This window comes from Malaclemys terrapin, chromosome 25 (assembly GCF_027887155.1).
Source record: "Malaclemys terrapin pileata isolate rMalTer1 chromosome 25, rMalTer1.hap1, whole genome shotgun sequence".
NCBI classification, from domain to species: domain Eukaryota; kingdom Metazoa; phylum Chordata; order Testudines; family Emydidae; genus Malaclemys; species Malaclemys terrapin.
The window spans coordinates 2,701,846-2,719,000 of NC_071529.1; the positions used below are offsets into that span (position 1 = coordinate 2,701,846).

General features: G+C 66.0%; 1 protein-coding gene across 3 annotated transcripts; it reads right to left on the reverse strand.

The window, feature by feature from the left end:
• Positions 1 to 121: 121 nt before the first annotated feature.
• On the reverse strand, positions 122 to 16,831 carry GRN (granulin precursor). 3 transcript variants are annotated; one of them, XM_054014325.1, is made up of 15 exons: positions 16,749 to 16,831; positions 11,309 to 11,467; positions 10,178 to 10,324; positions 9,101 to 9,185; positions 8,478 to 8,590; positions 7,903 to 8,050; positions 7,158 to 7,264; positions 6,119 to 6,248; positions 5,700 to 5,797; positions 5,111 to 5,347; positions 4,290 to 4,523; positions 3,343 to 3,579; positions 2,863 to 3,096; positions 1,541 to 1,789; positions 122 to 1,175 (listed from the first exon to the last, which is right to left on the reverse strand). In XM_054014325.1, exons 2-15 carry the CDS (start codon positions 11,450 to 11,452, stop codon positions 1,044 to 1,046), a joined length of 2,295 nt encoding a protein of 764 aa, XP_053870300.1. In that variant the 5' UTR covers positions 11,453 to 11,467; positions 16,749 to 16,831; the 3' UTR covers positions 122 to 1,043. The 3 variants fall into 3 exon arrangements, with proteins under 3 accessions (XP_053870300.1, XP_053870302.1, XP_053870303.1); XM_054014327.1 differs by lacking the exon at positions 16,749 to 16,831 and adding an exon at positions 12,021 to 12,127; XM_054014328.1 differs by lacking the exon at positions 16,749 to 16,831 and adding an exon at positions 11,725 to 11,748.
• Between the last annotated feature and the right edge of the window lie 324 nt (positions 16,832 to 17,155).

The window sequence follows — 17,155 nt, forward strand, 5'->3', positions numbered from 1 at the left end:
GCACAGGAGGGGCAGCTCTGTTCCAGGGAAGAGAAGGGAGGGCAAGGCAGGGCCCTGGAGTCCAGGCTAGGGGCAGCAGGGAGATGTGTGGGCTGGGGGAAGGAGACAGGATTGACGTCAGCACCTTCCTCCACACCCTTTATTGGTTCTCACGCTCTTCCAGCCACTTCAGCCCTAATGGCACCAGCCCCCCCCCTTCCTGGCCCAGGCTCCAGCCACAGGTGGGGCACGCTTAGAGGCAAGGGAGCTGGTGACCAGAGGACCTGGTGCCAGTCCAGCCCTGGGGGCAGCTGGAAGGGGGCAGGGGCTGGGCATTTCCAAGACCCCTGCCAGGAGGGGCTAGAATAAGGACATGCTCCCGCATAGTGCCCAGCAGACAATGCAGGCATGAGCTCAGGGCAATGCACATTCAGGGACTGAGGTAGGAGGGCGCCAGGAGCCAGCTGCGGCAGTGCCCTACCCCCGCCCCGCAGCCTGCCCGGCCCTGGCTTTCACATGCAGGACGCAGGGAGGGGCGTGAGGGCCCAGGAGAAATGGAGGGAGATGCAGATGGCCCCAGGAGTGTAAAAAGCAAAGCAGCCCAGCTTCCCTGGCGCCCAGGTGGTAGGGAAGCAGGGCCTGGCCTGGCCCAGGCCATCTTCAAGGCCGCGGCCAAAGGAGAAGAGCCTAGAGTGGGGGGGGGGGGGATCCTTAACCTTCAGGCCTCCAGCAGGAAAGGGCCACTCCTGGTGCCCACAGGACCTTTGGGGGTAGCTGCAGCAAGGGGAGCAGAGAACGAAGCACTGGGATGCGTGCGCCCACACTGCTGCATCCAGGGTTAAACTCTCACGGCAAAGGGGGGGCTCAGCCCCACGTGCTTAGCTACAGGGGGGCTGGGTGGGACAGGTCCTGCAGCAAATAGGGCCTGCATGCCTTGGGGCAGCCAGAGAAAAGGGCCCCGAGGCTGGAAGTGAGACAGAGACTGAGGGGTCAGAGCAATCCCCACTGCCCCCTCAGTATGGGCACAGCCACCCCTCAGCGCTGGGTCGGCCCCCACGGGCACCTCACAGCAGGGGGTGGGGCCGGGGGGCACCGGCGTCCCAACGCAGGAGCCAGCGCCGCTTGCAGTCGAGGCCCGACTTGGAGCAGCGGTAGCCGAAGGGGCAGCAGTGGCGCATGTCAGAGCAGCAGGAGCCCTGCAGAGAAACGAGAGTCATGTTACTGTCTGCTGGGGGCAACCGGGCTGGAGCATAGAGAGGGGGCCCCGGAGAGGGAGCAGCTGCCCTGCAGCTAGGGCAGGGCACAGTCCCCCCAACTTCCCCCTGGTTCCCCTGCCAGGGGCCTGGCCTGTAGAATGACCTCCAGCCCTGGGTGCAGCATGGCTGGGGGGCCCGAGGCCACAGCAGGCAGATGGGTGGGAGGGGCCAAGGTCCAGGGTCCGCAGCAGGCAGCCAGCGGGAGGGGCTGGGCAGATGTTGGCGCCGTGAGCTGCAGGGCTCTGTGCTGCTCTGGGGCAGCCAGCACATCTCCCCCCCGGGGTCCCGCTAGGCCCACCCCTCACCCAGTGGTAGGGGCAGCAAGCCCAGGTGCCCGAGGCAGCCTTGCAGCAGGTCTGGTGGGCATGGCAGTAGTGCTGGGCGTCGCAGGTCACGTCGTTGCTGGGCTCTGGGCTGGCCGGCAGCAGGGAGGCAGAGAGGCTCAGGTCCACGGGCTGCACTCGCCCGGCCTGGTGCTTTTCACAGCTCTGTGTGGCCAGGTTGCAGGTGTAGCCTGATGGGCAGCAGTGCTGGTGATCCTCACAGCACACAGCCTGGGGAGAGAGGGGTCAGCCAGCACCGAGCAGAGACAGAGCAGCCTGGCAAGGCCCGCAGGGCATCACCCAGGGGCCCTGGCTCCTGCCCCCTCCCCCAACACGCCACCACCCTCCCACGGCCAGGGAGAGAACCCAGGAGTCTCTTAACCCCTCCCCCACGCTAACCCACCAATCCCCCCTCCACCCACACTAACCCAGTGGTTTTCAAACTTTTTTTCTGGCGACACAGTTGAAGAAAATTGTTGATGCCCATGACCCAACCGAGCTGAGGATGAGGGGTTTGAGAGGGGCTCAGGCAGAGGGTTGGGTTGCAGGGGTGAGGGCTTTGGGGTGGGGCTGGGACTGAGGGGGATCATGGGGGCTCAGGGCAGGGGGTTGGGGTGCAGGCTCTGGGGATGAGGGGGTTGGGGTGCAGGAAGGGGCTCTGGGTGGGGCTCAGGGCTGGGGCAGAGGATTGGGGCACAGGCTTACCGCAGGCGGCTCCTGGTCAGCAGGGGTGTTAAGACAGGCTTCCTGCCTGGCCTGGCACCGCGGACTGCGCTGCACCCGGAAGTGGCCAGCAGCAGGCCTGGCTCCTAGGTGGAGGCGCGCAAGCAGCTCCACGCAGCTCTCGCTCACAGGCACCACCACCCAGCTCCCATTGGCGCCCCCACCTAGGAGCCGGACCTGCTGCTGGTCACTTCTGGGGCGCAGCGCGGTGTCAGAACAGGTAGGCCTTAGCCAGGCAGCGCCACCAAGGGGACTTGTAACGGCCCAGGCGGTGGTACTGACCAGAGCCGCTGTAACCCAATTCTGGGTCACGACTCAGTCTGAAAACCACTGCTCTAACCCACCAGCCCCCACTCCTCTCCCAGAGCCGGAGAGAGAACCCAGGAGTCCTGGCTCGCACTTTAAGCCCTAGAGACATCCTTCTTCAGGCCAAGGGGCGAGGAAGGGCACAGCGCAGCCACAGGGCACAAACATGGCTGTGAGGCGCCAAGGCCTCACCCCACTCCACCCCCCTCAGGGACACCTAGTGGCAGGGGTGGGTAGTGCACCTGCACAGGCACAGCCCCCCTCCCCGCCCTCACATTTGGCAGATGGCAGCAGGCCCAGGAGCCCATCCCGCTCTTGCAGCAGGTCTGCCCATCCTCGCAGCTGACCGTCTGGTTGCACTTCACGCCTCGGCTCTGGGCGGCGACAATAATGTGAGCTGGAGTCTTGGGTGCCCAGGGCACAGAGAGCAGGGCCTGCTGGCACTTCCCCGCCGGGTCACACGTGTGTCCCTTGGGGCAGCAATGGACGTGGTCCTGGCAGCACACGGCCTGGGCGGGGGGAGAAGACTCAGCATGTGTGACCACAACACGCACCCCCACCCACACACGTTCCTCCACTGGGCGCTCCCCAACCCGCAGCCCCACCCTTCCCCCTCCTCCGCTGGGGGCCCACCAGCCCCATCCTTCCCCCTCTTCACTGGGCCCCTCCCCCCCCCCCCAACCCTGACCCACAGCCCCACAATCACTAGGGCCCCTCAGACCTGACCATGTCCTGTAGCCCGTGCGCCAACGCACCTCCACCAGGGGGCAGCAGCCCCAGGCCCCCGTGGACAGCCGGCAGCAGGTGTTGCCGTCAGGACAGCTGGTCTGCTCGTCGCACTGCACGTCTTGGCCAGTAGAGGGCGCTCGCACTCGTGCTGGGGTTTTCTCCAGCCAGGGGATGGGGGCAGGGGGCGGCTGGCAGCGGCCTCCCGCCGGGTCGCACGTGTGTCCCTTGGGGCAGCAATGGATGTGGTCCTGGCAGCACACGGCCTGGGCGGGGGGAGAAGACTCAGCATGTGTGACCACAACACGCACCCCGCCCCGTTCCTCCACTGGGCACCCCTCAGCCCCGACCTGCAGCCCCACCCCTCCCGTCCTCCGCTGGGCTCCCGCCAGCTCCGATCCGCAGCCCCTCCTCCGCTGGGTGCCCGCCAGCCCCGACCCACAGGCCCACCCTTCCCCATCCTCCGCTAGGCGTCCGCCAGCCCCAACCCGCAGCCCCATCCTTCCCCTTCCTCCGCTGGGTGCTCCCCAACCCGGACCCACAGCCCCACCCCTCCCATCCTCCGCTGGGCATCCGCCAGCCCCAACCCGCAGCCCCATCCTTCCCCTTCCTCCGCTGGGTGCTCCCCAACCCGGACCCAGAGGCCCACCCTTCCCCATCCTCCGCTAGGCGTCCGCCAGCCCCAACCCGCAGCCCCATCCTTCCCCTTCCTCCGCTGGGTGCTCCCCAACCCGGACCCACAGCCCCACCCCTCCCATCCTCCGCTGGGCTCCCGCCAGCTCCGACCCACAGCCCTTCCTCCGCTGGGTGCCCGCCAGCCCCAACCCGCAGCCCCACCCTTCCCCCTCCTCCACTGGGCGCCCGCCAGGCCCATCCTTCCCCCTCTTCACTGGGCCCTGCCCCCCCCAACCCCAATACACAGCCCCACCATCGCTAGGGCCCCCCACCATGTCCTATAGCCCGTGCGCCAACGCACCTCCACCAGGGGGCAGCAGCCCCAGGCCCCCGTGGACAGCCGGCAGCAGGTGTTGCCATCAGGACAGCTGGTCTGCTCGTCGCACTGCACGTCTCGGCCAGTAGAGGGCGCTCGCACTCGTGCTGGGATTTTCTCCAGCCAGGGGATGGGGGCAGCGGGCGGCTGGCAGTGGCCCGACGGGTCACACGTGTGTCCCTTGGGGCAGCAATGGGCATGGTCCTGGCAGCACACGGCCTGGGTGGGGGGAGGAGACTCAGCATGAACAACAACATGCACCCCCCCCCTTTCCTCCACTGGGCACCCCTCATCCCCGACCCGCAGCCCCCCCACTCCCCTCCTCCACAACCTGCAGCCCCCCCACTCCCCTCCTCCGCTGGGGGCCCCTCAGCCCCGACCCGCAGCCCCACCAGTCCCCTCCTCTGCTGGGCGCCCGCCCGCCTAGACCCGCAGCCCTGCGGCTCCCTGGTGCTATTCCAGTCCTGGGCTCTCCCCCACCCCAGCTCTGCTGGGGCCCCTCAATCCCAACCCAGAATGCCCCATCTCAGTCAGAGACCCCAGGGGTTTGGAGCAGGGTCCCCCCTGCTACGGGCTGGTAATTATGCAGAGGAGTCCCAGCCCTGCTCTGCCTTCCAGGGAGGCCCCTTGGGTAGCAGGACCATGGTGCGGGCAGGGGAGCAAGGGCAGCTCTTAGCCAGCTCCCCCTGCGCGTCACCCACCTGCTCCCAGAACATGCTCACTGGCCGAGCCCCTCCCTCCACCTGCAGCCGACCTCAAAAGGAGACACCCCAGAGCCGTGTCCTGTAGCCCGTGCTCCTACGCACCTCCACCAGGGGGCAGCAGCCCCAGGCCCCCGTGGACAGCCGGCAGCAGGTGTTGCCGTCAGGACAGCTGGTCTGCTCGTCGCACTGCACGTCTCGGCCAGTAGAGGGCGCTAGCACTCGTGCTGGGGTTTTCTCCAGCCAGGGGATGGGGGCGGGGGGTGGCTGGCAGTGGCCCCCCGCCACGTCGCACGTGTATCCCTTGGGGCAGCAATGGACGTGGTCCTGGCAGCACACGGCCTGGGTGGGGGGAGGAGCTTATTAGCATATAGGAGAGTCAGTGATTCTGGGTCTCCGGCCTGTGCAGGGGGGAGGGAGGGAAGAGGGCTTCAGGGGGGAAGGGGTGGCCAGCCAGCACCAGGGGGTGGGGGGGAGCGTATAGCTAAGAAGGGGCAGCTGGCCAGCATCTGGGGAGGGGGGCAGGGCTGGGAGCAGTGGGGGGTATGTATGAGCAGGAGGGGTGCCTGGCCAGCACCTGGGGCAATGCAGCTCCAGGAAGAGTCTGTCCCTCCCCCTTGTGGGGCAGCAGGAACCGCTAGGACCTAGACTAAGCCCCACCTTGCCAGGAGATGCCTCCTCCCACTCCCCGTACCTCCAGCAGGGGGCAGCAGGCCCAGGCCCCCGTGGACAGCCGGCAGCAGGTGTTGCCGTCAGGACAGCTGGTCTGCTCGTCGCAGCGAACCTCTTGAGCTGGGGAGCGAGACCCAATGGTCAGAGCTGGACCCTTCCCTCTGGGCTGTGACAGGATGGGGCCCAGTGGGGCTTGTGGCCCCAGGGCAGCCTCAGGAAGCACCCACCCCACTGTGAGCGGGTGGAAGCCCTGTGGGCAGGAAACCCTGGGGGCAGCGTCTGGCTCCCTCTCTCCACTCCCACTGGGCTGTGCCACTCCACTGCCGAGGGAAGGGTCCCTGGTCCCCAGCCACCTGGCACTGCTGCCCCAAGGGGGTGGCAAGGTCCCAGAACCTGTGGGGCATTATCAGAGCATCCCTTTCCCCTCCCCTCACTTCCTACCTCTCTCGGCAGTGTCCAGGAGCCGGGTGAGAAGTTGCGTCTGGCCCAGTGTCGAGGCACATTGCGAGTGGGGCAGGTCGCAGGTGGTGCCCTGGGGGCAGCAGTGCAGGTGATCGCTGCAGCACACAGCCTGGAGTGCCAGGGAAGAACCCGGGCCCAGTTAGACCCATTGTATGGCCAGGGCCCCGGGGCAGGAGCCACTGGTGGGGTGGGGCATGTCCCCGCGGGCTCAGCACCAGCCCGTCACAAGGAGGCAGGAGGTGCCTGCAGGCGGAAGCTTGGCTGGCAGAGCCCCGTAGGCCCCAGCCATTTCTACAGCATCTTCCCTGGGCTCACCCAGCGCCCAGCAGTGCTGAAAAGCAGCCACTTCGGGGGGCGGGACCAGCTAGGGGACAGAGCCTAACAACTGGAACCTCTGACGTGCCCAGAGCAGCCTGAGGGAACCCACCTGTCCAGCCTGGCATGAACCTGGCACCCAAGGCTCAACACAGGGAGGTGGCCCCTCCCGGTGGGAGTCACGCCCAGTCTGGGGCAGATACCAGGGGAGGCGGTCATGTGGGCAGATCGCTGGTGCCAGTCCCGAGGCAGGAGACAAGCGGCAGCGCAGCCTGGCCAGCCCCCTGCTGAGAGACATGGTGCAGAGTGGCAGGTGCCCTGTTATGTGCAGTGAGATGCCCACCTGGGGGTGTCCCTGCCCCTGCTCCCCTCCCCCCGGCCTGGGTCTCTCTCCTCTCCACAGGCCTGGCGCGTCATCACTGCCGGGGCGGCGTTGTAGCGGGGGCTGGTTTAACCCACCCAGGGGCGCAGGATGCCAGACCGGGCTCTGCAGCATCTCTGTGCCATGGGGCAGGCATCAATCCGAAAGGGGCTGGCACAGTGGGGCACAGACATCCCGAGTCATGGGAGGCACCTGGCTGCCCTAGGACACCAGGAGGGGCAGAGGGAATGGGCAGCTCACAAAATGCCCTGCGGGGGTGGGGGGGGAAAAAGACGACACACGTCACACACGCCCTGCCCTGCCCGCCCCATCCTCACTCACGTTCTGCAGTGGGCAGCAGCCGTACTGGTTGGCGGACAGCTGGCAGCATGTGGTGCCGTCCGGACACACTGACCGGTGGTCAGGGCAGGTGATCGCGCTGAGCGAGACTGGGGAGGGCAGGGGAAGGGAGGTCAGGGGGGCACAGACCAACACCCCCCAGCGGCTGCTCCACCAGGGCCCTGAAGGCACCTGCCACCCCACAGGCCTCTGCACCGGCTGCAGGTAGGGCCCCAGGAGCAGGCTTGGGGGCACCTCCTACCATGGGGGCTGTGCCCCCCATGGGGTGAGCTCTCAACCCAGCTCTGGGGGTAGCCATTGTTCTCGGTACCCGACTCCTCTTCACAGAGCATCTGGTGGGGGTGTCCTACTGAATGTACACAGCACATCCACCACTGCAATGCAGCCACTCTGGGGGTGGCATGGCTGCTGTCTAACAGCGCACAGGAAGGGAAGCAGACCCTAGCAGTATGACCCCCACCCCCAACACACACCCCCCCCACTGCCCAGGATCCCAGGGCCGTCTTGGCTGCCCGAGCAGCCTTGTAAAGAGCGTCTTACATGATGATGCGGGACAGGGGGCTGCCCAGGGCAGTGCCCGTAGCACAGCACCCCTTAGACAAGGGGCTGGCTCACTCCTCCAGCCAGGGTGTGGGGCCCAACGCAGAGGACACCACACGGCACGGGGAGCCCAGGCCCTCCAGCCTGCTCCCGTAGGACCGCTCCCCACCCCCTGGCCATGCCGTACCTGGCATTCCCTGCCACGGCACTCGCTTCTGGGCCGGCACCTTGCTGCCCAGGGGCTGCTCCCCAGCAGCTGAGAGGCAGCGGGCACGTTCCAGGTCGCAGGTGGTGGCATGGGGGCAGCAGTGCACTTTGTCCGCGCAGCAGGCGGCCTGCCAAAGATATGGGGCATGGCAGAGCAGAGAGGGGAGCCAGCAACTCCCCCAGCTCCCTCTCTTGCCGGCCCCCAGGCCAGCTCCGCCTGGCCCACCTTGACCCACATGGCACCCAGGTTGACCCCCAGCATACCCTCACACCAGCGCCTCGCCCTGGGCTTGGTACAGCTGCCCCAGAACCAACCCTTACCCACGGCCCCCTGTATACGAGTCCTGCCCCCCCCGCCAACCCATGACCCCCTGTATCCCAGCCCCACCCCTGCCACCCACCTACCCACAGCCCCCTGCATCCCAGCCCTGCCACCCACCTACCCACAGCCCCCTGCATCCCAGCCCTTCTCCCCCACAGTCCCCTATATCCCAGTGCTGGGCTCCCTGCACCTCCCACCCCCTCCGCACGAGCCCTCTTCCTGCCATACGGTACCTGTGGCATGGGGCAGCACCCCCAGGAGCCAGTGGGCATCATGCAGCAGGTGGACTCATTGGGACACTCTGATTCGCCATCAGGGCACTGGACAGCACCAGCGGCTGGGAGACCTGCCAAGAGCACGGCCAGTGCGTGGCACTCAGCAGGGAGAAGCCAGGGCAGCTCTGCCCTCAGCCCCTCGCCCGCAGGCAGAGCCACCCGGGCAAGCAAGCAGCTCTACCAGCAGGTGCCAGCTGGAGTCTCTTGCTCCAGAGCCCTCCCCGGGGGAGTCCAAGACCCACTGGGACCTGGGAAGGGGAATCCACCAGCCCCTGCCCCCCAGTATATGGGAAACCTCCTGCTACAGACTCTGCCCCCCACAATCCAACAGCTGGAGGACGAGAAGCCAAGCCCTCCCACACCAGTGCAGCCAGGTGTGGCTGCTAGAGGGCATCATGAGCTGCTGGGCACTGGGCAGAGCTCCTGGCATCGGGCAGAGCCCGGTCAGCACCAGACCCGGGGCCAGAGGCTCAGTGCCAACAGGGTCCCCTTGTGTCGTACAGCATCCACGCTCAGACGCAGTGGCCCAGGACACCCGCAGGGCATGTCAGTCTCCCCCGACGCCACCTCCGGCCCCATACCTGGGAGCACAAAGCAGGATTTGCCGTCGGCACTGCAGTGGGAGCCCCGGGGGCAGCAGTGATGCCCGTCGGCGCAGGCGACGGCCTGAGGAGAGACAGAGGAGATGCTTCTGGGAGGCACAGCCAGCATATCGCTGAACCCCAGGACAGGCGACGGGGGCTGGGAGCAGCCACATGGGCCATGCGAATACACCCAAAGGCAGATGGACACCAGCACCAAGCAGCTCCAACCCCTTGACCCCAACAGTATCCCCCCTACATGGGGAAACTGAGGCACAAGGAGGGGACAGGACTCGGTGGCAGAGGATGGAGAACAGAAGCCAGGGGTCCTGAGACCCCCGGTTCTAAGCACTGGAGAAGGGCTGCTTCCCCCAGGCCAGAACAAACGCTGCCCACTCCATTGGAGGAAGGACACGCAGTTGAGCAGCACCAGGCTGTCCTGGGCTGGGGGGATGTGGTGGGGTCAAAAGGAAAACACCCAGCCCTTGGCCGAGCAGGACCAGGGGAGAGCCACAGCTGTGCCCTACAATCCACTCTGCAGCCGGTAACTCCCGGCACTGTACCGCCCCCATGCATTCTACTCCCACAGGGGCACCACGGGCGAGCCAGCCCCACGTCCTGTCTGCAGTAGGGGCCAGCCCCAGGTGAACCAAGAAGGCCCATGGTAGTAGCTGTGGGATAATCTGGCCCCCCAGGAAGGCCTCATCCTAATCAGAGTTGGGCTGAAGCCCCGAAGGAGGTCTGAGCTCCCGCCTGTACTAGCAGCAACGGTGACAACTCGGGATGTCCTTGGGACCCACAGTAACAGCCAATCCCTTCTTGGTCTCAGTGACGGCCTGCAGCAGGGAGTTCCACAGTGTAACTATGCCCTGGGTGGAAGGTATTTCCACCGACCACCAGGGGAGACCCCTCTCCCCCCACCATGCCTACAGGCAGGGCCTGAACCAGCCTGGCAGCTGGCCAGGAAGCTTCTGGGGAGAATGGCCCAGCCCGGCAGCCCCCCATGGGACTGTGGGTACAGCCACTCACGTCCCAAGTACAAGCTGGAGGCCCCCACCCCCCTGGCAAGGCGCTTACCTCCGACAATGGGCAGCAGCTGAAGGAGCCGGCCAACACGCGAAGGCAGCTGTATTCCGCGGGGCACTGGGTCCCATCGGGGCACACGCTCCCGGCAGGCTTGGCCACGCTGCTGGCCTGGGTCATAGGCAGGGAGGGCGGGGAGCCCTGGTGGAGGCGGCAGAGGGTGAGGGGGATGCAGTGCAGGGAGCCCAGAGCGCAATGGCCCCCCAAAAATCACCCGCTGGCTCCTGGTCAGAGCACGGGGGCTGAGTCACTGCTTGGGGGCAGCCAGACTAAACTGCCTTGGGCAGACCCTTAAACACCCCCAGATCCCACCCCAGGGGTGCTGGGCTCTCAGTGGGGGAGGTGTACAGCAAGCGCTCACAGCCCGGGCTGGGAAGGGCACCTAGCACAGACATGTCTGCTTTCCACGTTGGGCACCAGTGCCACCAGGAGGGTGCTGGCGGGTAGGTCCTTTCCCCTTGGCTGGCCTGGTTGGGGGCCCACCTCTGCCCGGGGCAGCTGAGACAGGGCAGGAGACCCCTGAGCTTCAGCGGTTTCTACTCCTTATCGGCTGGGGGGTTTAACCCTGATGTCTAGGCCAGGGGCTGCCCCCAGCACGCAGAGCTCAGGGCAGGGAGCCCTGTTCACCCCCAGCCAGTGGGTCCAGGCTGCTCCAGGGGGCAAAGGCACTGGATTGCACCCAGTGCGGAGGGTTAACCACAGCTTCCCGGCAGGCCGGGGTGGGGCAGCAGATGAGGCAAGCAGAGCAGTAAATCACAGCCAGGTTCTGCAACACAACTTCCGCCGGGGATGTGGGTTATGACAATGCTCCCCCCCAACCCGGGCCCTTCCTCCCGTCCCCAAGAGCGACTCCCTCCACACCCCTGAGCCTCGCTGCCCCCAGCCACGAGAGCAGCTCAGCCCCTGCAGCGTCCCGCCAGCTGGGGCACTCGGGCGCTGGCCAGAGACCCAGCGAGCTTGCTCCACGCAGGCCAGAGCGGCGGGCTCTGCACGAGGCGGGGGGGGGGGGAGAGGAGGAGGGCACCACCACCAGTGGCACGGGGAGGGCGAACCCCAGGCAGAAAGACCTTCACCGCCCATAGCGACCCCTCCAGCCTTCACCCGGGACGTGACACAGACACTCACCAGAGATGGGGGGCAGCAGGCGTAGCCAGCCCCTCCGGGATCCCGGCAGCAGACGTCAAGCCCCTGGCACAGCCGCCCATCGGGGCACCGCGGAGAGGCCACCGCTCCAGACAGTGCCAGCCACAATGGCACGAGCGACCACATCCTTGGGGCGAGAACCTGCAAGTGACCAGCCAACAGCTGCTCAGCGGTCTCATCCCACCATGTCTCCTGGGGCACCTGGCTCTAACTCTGAGCCGCCAGCTGGCTATGGGGCTCAGCAGAACCCCACACACAGCTCGGGGGAGGGAAGCAGGACTCCTGGGTTCTGTCCCTGGCTCTGCTCCCGACGTGCTGTGCAACCAGCAACAAGCGGAGTCATTCCCCTGCCTCTGTGCCTCAGTTTCCCCATCTGTAAAATGGAGGGAAGTACTTACCTTTGCCCCCACCCCTGAATCAGAAGACCCCACTGCACAAAAGCAGCCACAACACCAGCCTCATCCCCTAGCTAACGCAGCAGGCCACTTCCCCAGCCAGGGCACCCCGCCCCCTCCGGAAGCTGTTCTCTGGCACCAGCCTGCTTCTAGGCGAGAGCCCTGGCTGCGCCGGTGACCCCACGGCTGCACTGAGCAGCTGGTTGGACCAGCGGGTCCCAGGGCTGCGGGTGGGGGCTGTGGTTCAGGTGCGGTGTCACACCGGCTGTCCCTCCCGCTCCTCTCCGGCTGGAACCCACCAGCACTGCAGCTGCCCGTTGTGACACTGCCTCGTGCCCAACCGCGCCCGGGGAAAGCCCCCACGGGCTGCACTGCCACCGTACGCTGCTCAGAGCTGCTGGCGCGATGCAGGGTTCAGCTGGAGAGGGCTAAGACCTGGCACGCAGCCTCCACCCCCTCGCTGTTGGGAACCAGCCCTGGGAGGGGATCAGTGACCGAACCAGCCCCACGGCCCAAAGTCCAGGCTGATAAGAGCTTCCACCCAGAGCTCCAGCCTGGCCCCCTCCCCCAGCGCTGCGGCTCCAGTGGGGATCTGGCCACAGGCCAGCAGAAACACGGATGCAGCAGAGAGGCGGAAACGCGAGCTGTGTATCAGGGCACAGCAGCTTGGCCTGTCCAAGACGCGTCTGCCCCCTCCTCCCCCCAGCTTCACAGCCCCTTTGAGCTAGAGCAGTGCAGGCCAGTGCTTAGTACACGGAGCCAGGACTCTGGAGTCCTATTCCGGCCCACAGCCCTCTCCCGCTCTGCTGTGAGCTGATGAGGCCCATGACCCCGGCCAGGGAGGGGCCGGCCGGCTCGTTTGGGCTGGAAGAGACTAGTCACACTCCCTGCCTGCTGCAGGTGACTCTGCAGTCACACCTGGGTGAACCAGGCCCACTGCCCCTCAGCCACGGTCCCGCTAGGCTGGGTCCCAGGTGTAACCATGGCACAGGCCCACAGGCCAGCCAGGCAGGGTTTGTATTGAGACCAGGGAGGTGCTGAGAGGGCAGGTGGGTGGGCGGGCGGTGTGAGCACACACAGCTTAGTACGTTCCTGTAGCGCCGCTGGGGCCCGGGGAAGTGCTCATACCCGCACGCCTGCCAGCAGGGAGGGGTGGCTACAATTTGCTCGGTACAGGTGTCCCCTGGACAGAACTCATTGGGGGGGGGGGGGGCGGGTTTGGAAATCACATACACTCCCGCACTGTGTTCATGGCACACCCCCAATGGCAGGCAGAGCCAAGTGCCCACTGGGTCAGGCAGGGAACATCTCCACCTGCCTGAATTCAAGAGACGAGCCCTGAACAGGGGGGCAGGCGTTGCTCACCCCCCCTCCCCCAGGGAAGCCCCTCAGAGCTAGGGGGTGTGGTGTGGTGTGGGATAGCGCTGAGCAGGCCTGGCCCGGAGCCATGACTCGTCTCCCTGATCTCCCCCTGCTCTCGATCCTGGAACCAGAGCCCCAGCATTGGCTGGGCCAGGCCTGACGACACTGCCCAGAGCACGCCCCCACCCCCTGCCAGCCCACCAGAGCTGCAGGAGTGTCACTCCATGCGGCCAGGGAATCCTTGTCGCATCCTGCTCCCAGCTTCCCCTCCCATCAGCAAAGCACAGGCGCCGCCCCCTGCAGAGTCCTGCTGGGACAGAGATCAGGGTTCGCTTGCCTCCATCGGGGGTGGGAGGAGGCATCTCACCTGGCCTCTGCCCGTGGGCATGGAGAGGTGTGCCTGCCCTCCACCTGGCTCCGGCAGCTGCTCGCACCTCTAGCAGCATTCGCCTCATGCACTGTAACCAAGAGATGCAACCCTCAGCCGCGGCTCCCCGATAGCATCGTCTGGCGGTGCAATAGCCCTGCACGCGGCCCTCACCTCATGCCACAGCCCACGGGGACGGCTCAGCCTGCTGGGGCACGACAGCCCCCCAGCAGCTGAGCGGAGCAGAGGCAGTTCTGTCCTGTCCCGTGTCCCCCCCCCCCCCCGACACACACACACACACACACACACTGCCGCTGCATAGACAGCTCGATGTTTGCTCACGGGGCAAATCAGGGCCAGACCCCTCCTCCCCCCAGGAGAGGAACCCCCTGGCACTGGGCCTCTCACCCCACAAGTCCCCCCTCTGCACCTGCAATGCTACACCCTTGGCCCCCAGCACCCAACTCAGCCTGGGCCCAGCACCAGGGCTGCTCCGCGCCAACACGGGGACAGACCCGCACCAGCGGGGAGGGCTCTGCGCCAGGTACCAGAGCAGCTGGGAGTTAGACACCTACCGGCGAGAGCAGGCCCCCCCCACACACGCTCTCGCTTCCCCCCCGCCCACACGCTTCCCTGTGCCTGCCAGCCAGGCCTGGGAGTCTGGTTCTGGATCCCCCCCGCCTCCAGCCCAGCACTCTTGTTAGCAGACAGGAGAGGCAGGACACAGCCAGACAGGGGTGATAAGCACTTGTGGGAGAGCAGCCACCACGGCCTGGGTGCGAGGCTCTGGGTGACGGTGTGGTTAGCTAACCCCCCCGCCCTGCTCATCACCGATGTTATCGCCGAGCCTGAGAGTGCGAGCCCTGGTGGCTCAGCAGCCTTTCACGGCAGATCTCACCCCCCCACCGCGAGACAGGTTGCACTGAAACTGCAGCGCCTAACCACAGGAGGGGGAGCCCCATTTTACACGTGGGGAAACTGAGGCACAAAGAGGGATTGCGAGTGGGCTAAGTTCAGGCAGCCAGTCAGTGGCAGAGCTGAGGAACAAACTGGATCCCAATCCCTTCTGAACCCCCTAGACAATGGGGGTTTGGTAAGGAGCAGCAAAGCGGGTCTGGCTCTGGGAAGATTTCCTAAGCCCATGGTGGGAACAGGACACGCACTGAACCTCAGCTCTTTGCAATCCTCGGGACTCTGCCAGGAGTTCAGCTCCCATGGCTCTAGCAGGAAAGAAGCCATCCCTGCACCAAACTGGGGGCCAGGACCCGGGTCCCATTGCCAGCTCACCACTAACCTGCTGGGTGACCAGGGACAAGTTCCCTCCCTTAGCCTCAGTTTCCCCATCTGCCAGGGGATAATGCCTCCCCAGGGTAGGGGTCAATTCCCACCTGTGGAGGGCTACATGCCTCTCAGCCCAAGCATGCCCAGAAGTGCCTTCCCGTGGGCACATAACACACAGACACAAGCAAAGGACCTTCCTGTCTCTCCCCCGGCCCCGCTGCTGCTTCCCACCCCTAGATACACGTGCATTCTGGACCCGCCACCATGTGCCCTCCTAGATTGTGCAAAGGAGCCTCTGGCGCGTGCGCGTCCCATAGCGTTCCCTAACCCGAGCTGCCCCTTGCCCTCAGAGAGACCTGTAACAGCATTTACAGCGGAAGTAGCACATGGTGTTTACAGCTCATGTAGCGTGCTGTCCATGCATGCAATAAAGATCCTAGGGAGTGCACTGGAGCTGGGCGGGTTGCCTACACCAGTTCCTCTTACTTCACTCACATGGCTGAGTTTGCACCCGGTACCGGCTGTGAAGGAAACAAAACCCCATGACAGAGGAGGGGAAGCCAGATGGGGAAGCAAAACTAGAAAGATGGAAGTCAGAGCCTGGTGCAAACAGCTGAGTCCCTCAACAAACCTCACCCTTGCTCCAGAAAATGCTGGCCACGCAGCTCAGCCTCACAGCAACCTGCCTGGGCCATTCCAGGTCCAGTCCAAGGCAGCTTGTCCACACGCCAGGGGCACGACGGGCCCACTGAGCCAGGGCACAGCCACCAAGCAGGGAAGGGACAGTGGGTGTGGCAGTACGAGGAGAGAGCTGCCTGCATTAGCCCAAACTCCTGGTGGAGACACGGCTCTGGATTTTACTGGGACCTAGCGAAGGGAAGCCTGAGTGTGGGAGAAGACCGCGTTGCCCTTCCCTAGCCACGGCATGGTAGAAAGCCCTCGATTCCTAGTGCAATGGCTAATGCGCTCGTTTGCCTGCTGTACATCCAACCTCTTTTAGCCATGGAGACCCAGCTGGGCCACGGGGTCCTCACAGAGGGGACCAGCACCATGTCATCCCACATAGTAACACCATGGTCAAACCCGCCCCAAGATAAGCGAGGTGGAGGGTGCCCACTAGGGACAGGACAGGAGACACCAAGCAGGTGCGCTGGGATCCAGGCAGCATCGCTGGGCTAGTCACAGAAGTCTGTCTCTTTGCTCACTCGCTCATCACACTGGGACATGAATCATGCCCTCGGTAGCCAGGAGAAGACAGGCCACCAGCAGGAGTTGTGCCCATGCAGCACCACCCAGTAAGCCACGCAACCCTGGGGAAGGGCAGCACCCACCATCATTACAGAAGGGGAAACTGAGGTACAGAGCTCCCCTGGCCTGCCAAGGTGACAGGGCAGCTCAGGTCCCGAGCCAGGAACAGAACTCAGGTCCCCTGGTTCAGAACCCTGCGTGTGAGCTGCGAGAGCAGCTTCCCCCTCCCCCGCTGGCCCAAGCAGAAGCGATGCAGAGGGGCACCGGGTACGGGCACCTCCCGGGCAGTGCGAGGCGAGGCCACCACAGGCTAGTGCACCCAGCCGGTCACGCTCGGCTCTAGTGCACCCAGCCGGTCACGCTCGGCTCTAGTGCACCCAGCCGGTCACGCTCGGCTCTAGTGCGAGCCGCAGTGAACCACCACAACTCCAGCACCGGGTCTCTGACCCCCACGCAGGGGCCCACGTGCCGGCCAGCGCCTGCACCCTGGGCACAGCAGCCCCCACCCCCCGGGAGGCTGCAGCGCTGGGAGGGAAGCGGGACCCTGCCAGGGCAGGGAGGGGCCCAAGCCAGGCCGGGGGGGCCGGGGGGGGGAGACACTTGCTCAGCCCGCAGACCCCCCGCCCCGGCGGGGACCAGCTCCGGCCCCCCAGGGGGTTCAGCCCCCCGGGAAAGCCAGGCCGAAGGGGGGGGGCTCGGGGGCACCCCACAGCGACACGCCCAGGCCCCGCCGCCCGGCCCGGCCCCGGCCCCGGCCCCGGCCCCGCACCTGAGGCTGCACCGCACGAACCCGGCCCCGGCAGCTCCCGAGCGTCTGCAGCTCAAGGGCCGCCCTAGCCTCCCTCCTGCCGCCAGCCCCGCCCACTCCCTCTGATTGGCCAAGGGGCGGAGCCCGACTCGCTCCTATTGGTCGCTGCCCTCAAAGGCGATGGCGCCTGCTGATGAACGCGCTCCTCGCCCCGCGGGAATCCCCGGGAGGTCACGTGAGGAGCCGGTCACATGACCCACAGGGGCCGAGCACGTGCCGGGGAGGGGGGAGGCGGTGTACCCCAGCCGAGCCCAGGACCCGGGCATTAAATTAAATGAATGGAGATATCCCATCTCCTAGAACTGGAAGGGACCTTGAAAGGTCATCGAGTCCAGCCCCCTGCCTTCACTAGCAGGACCAAGTACTGA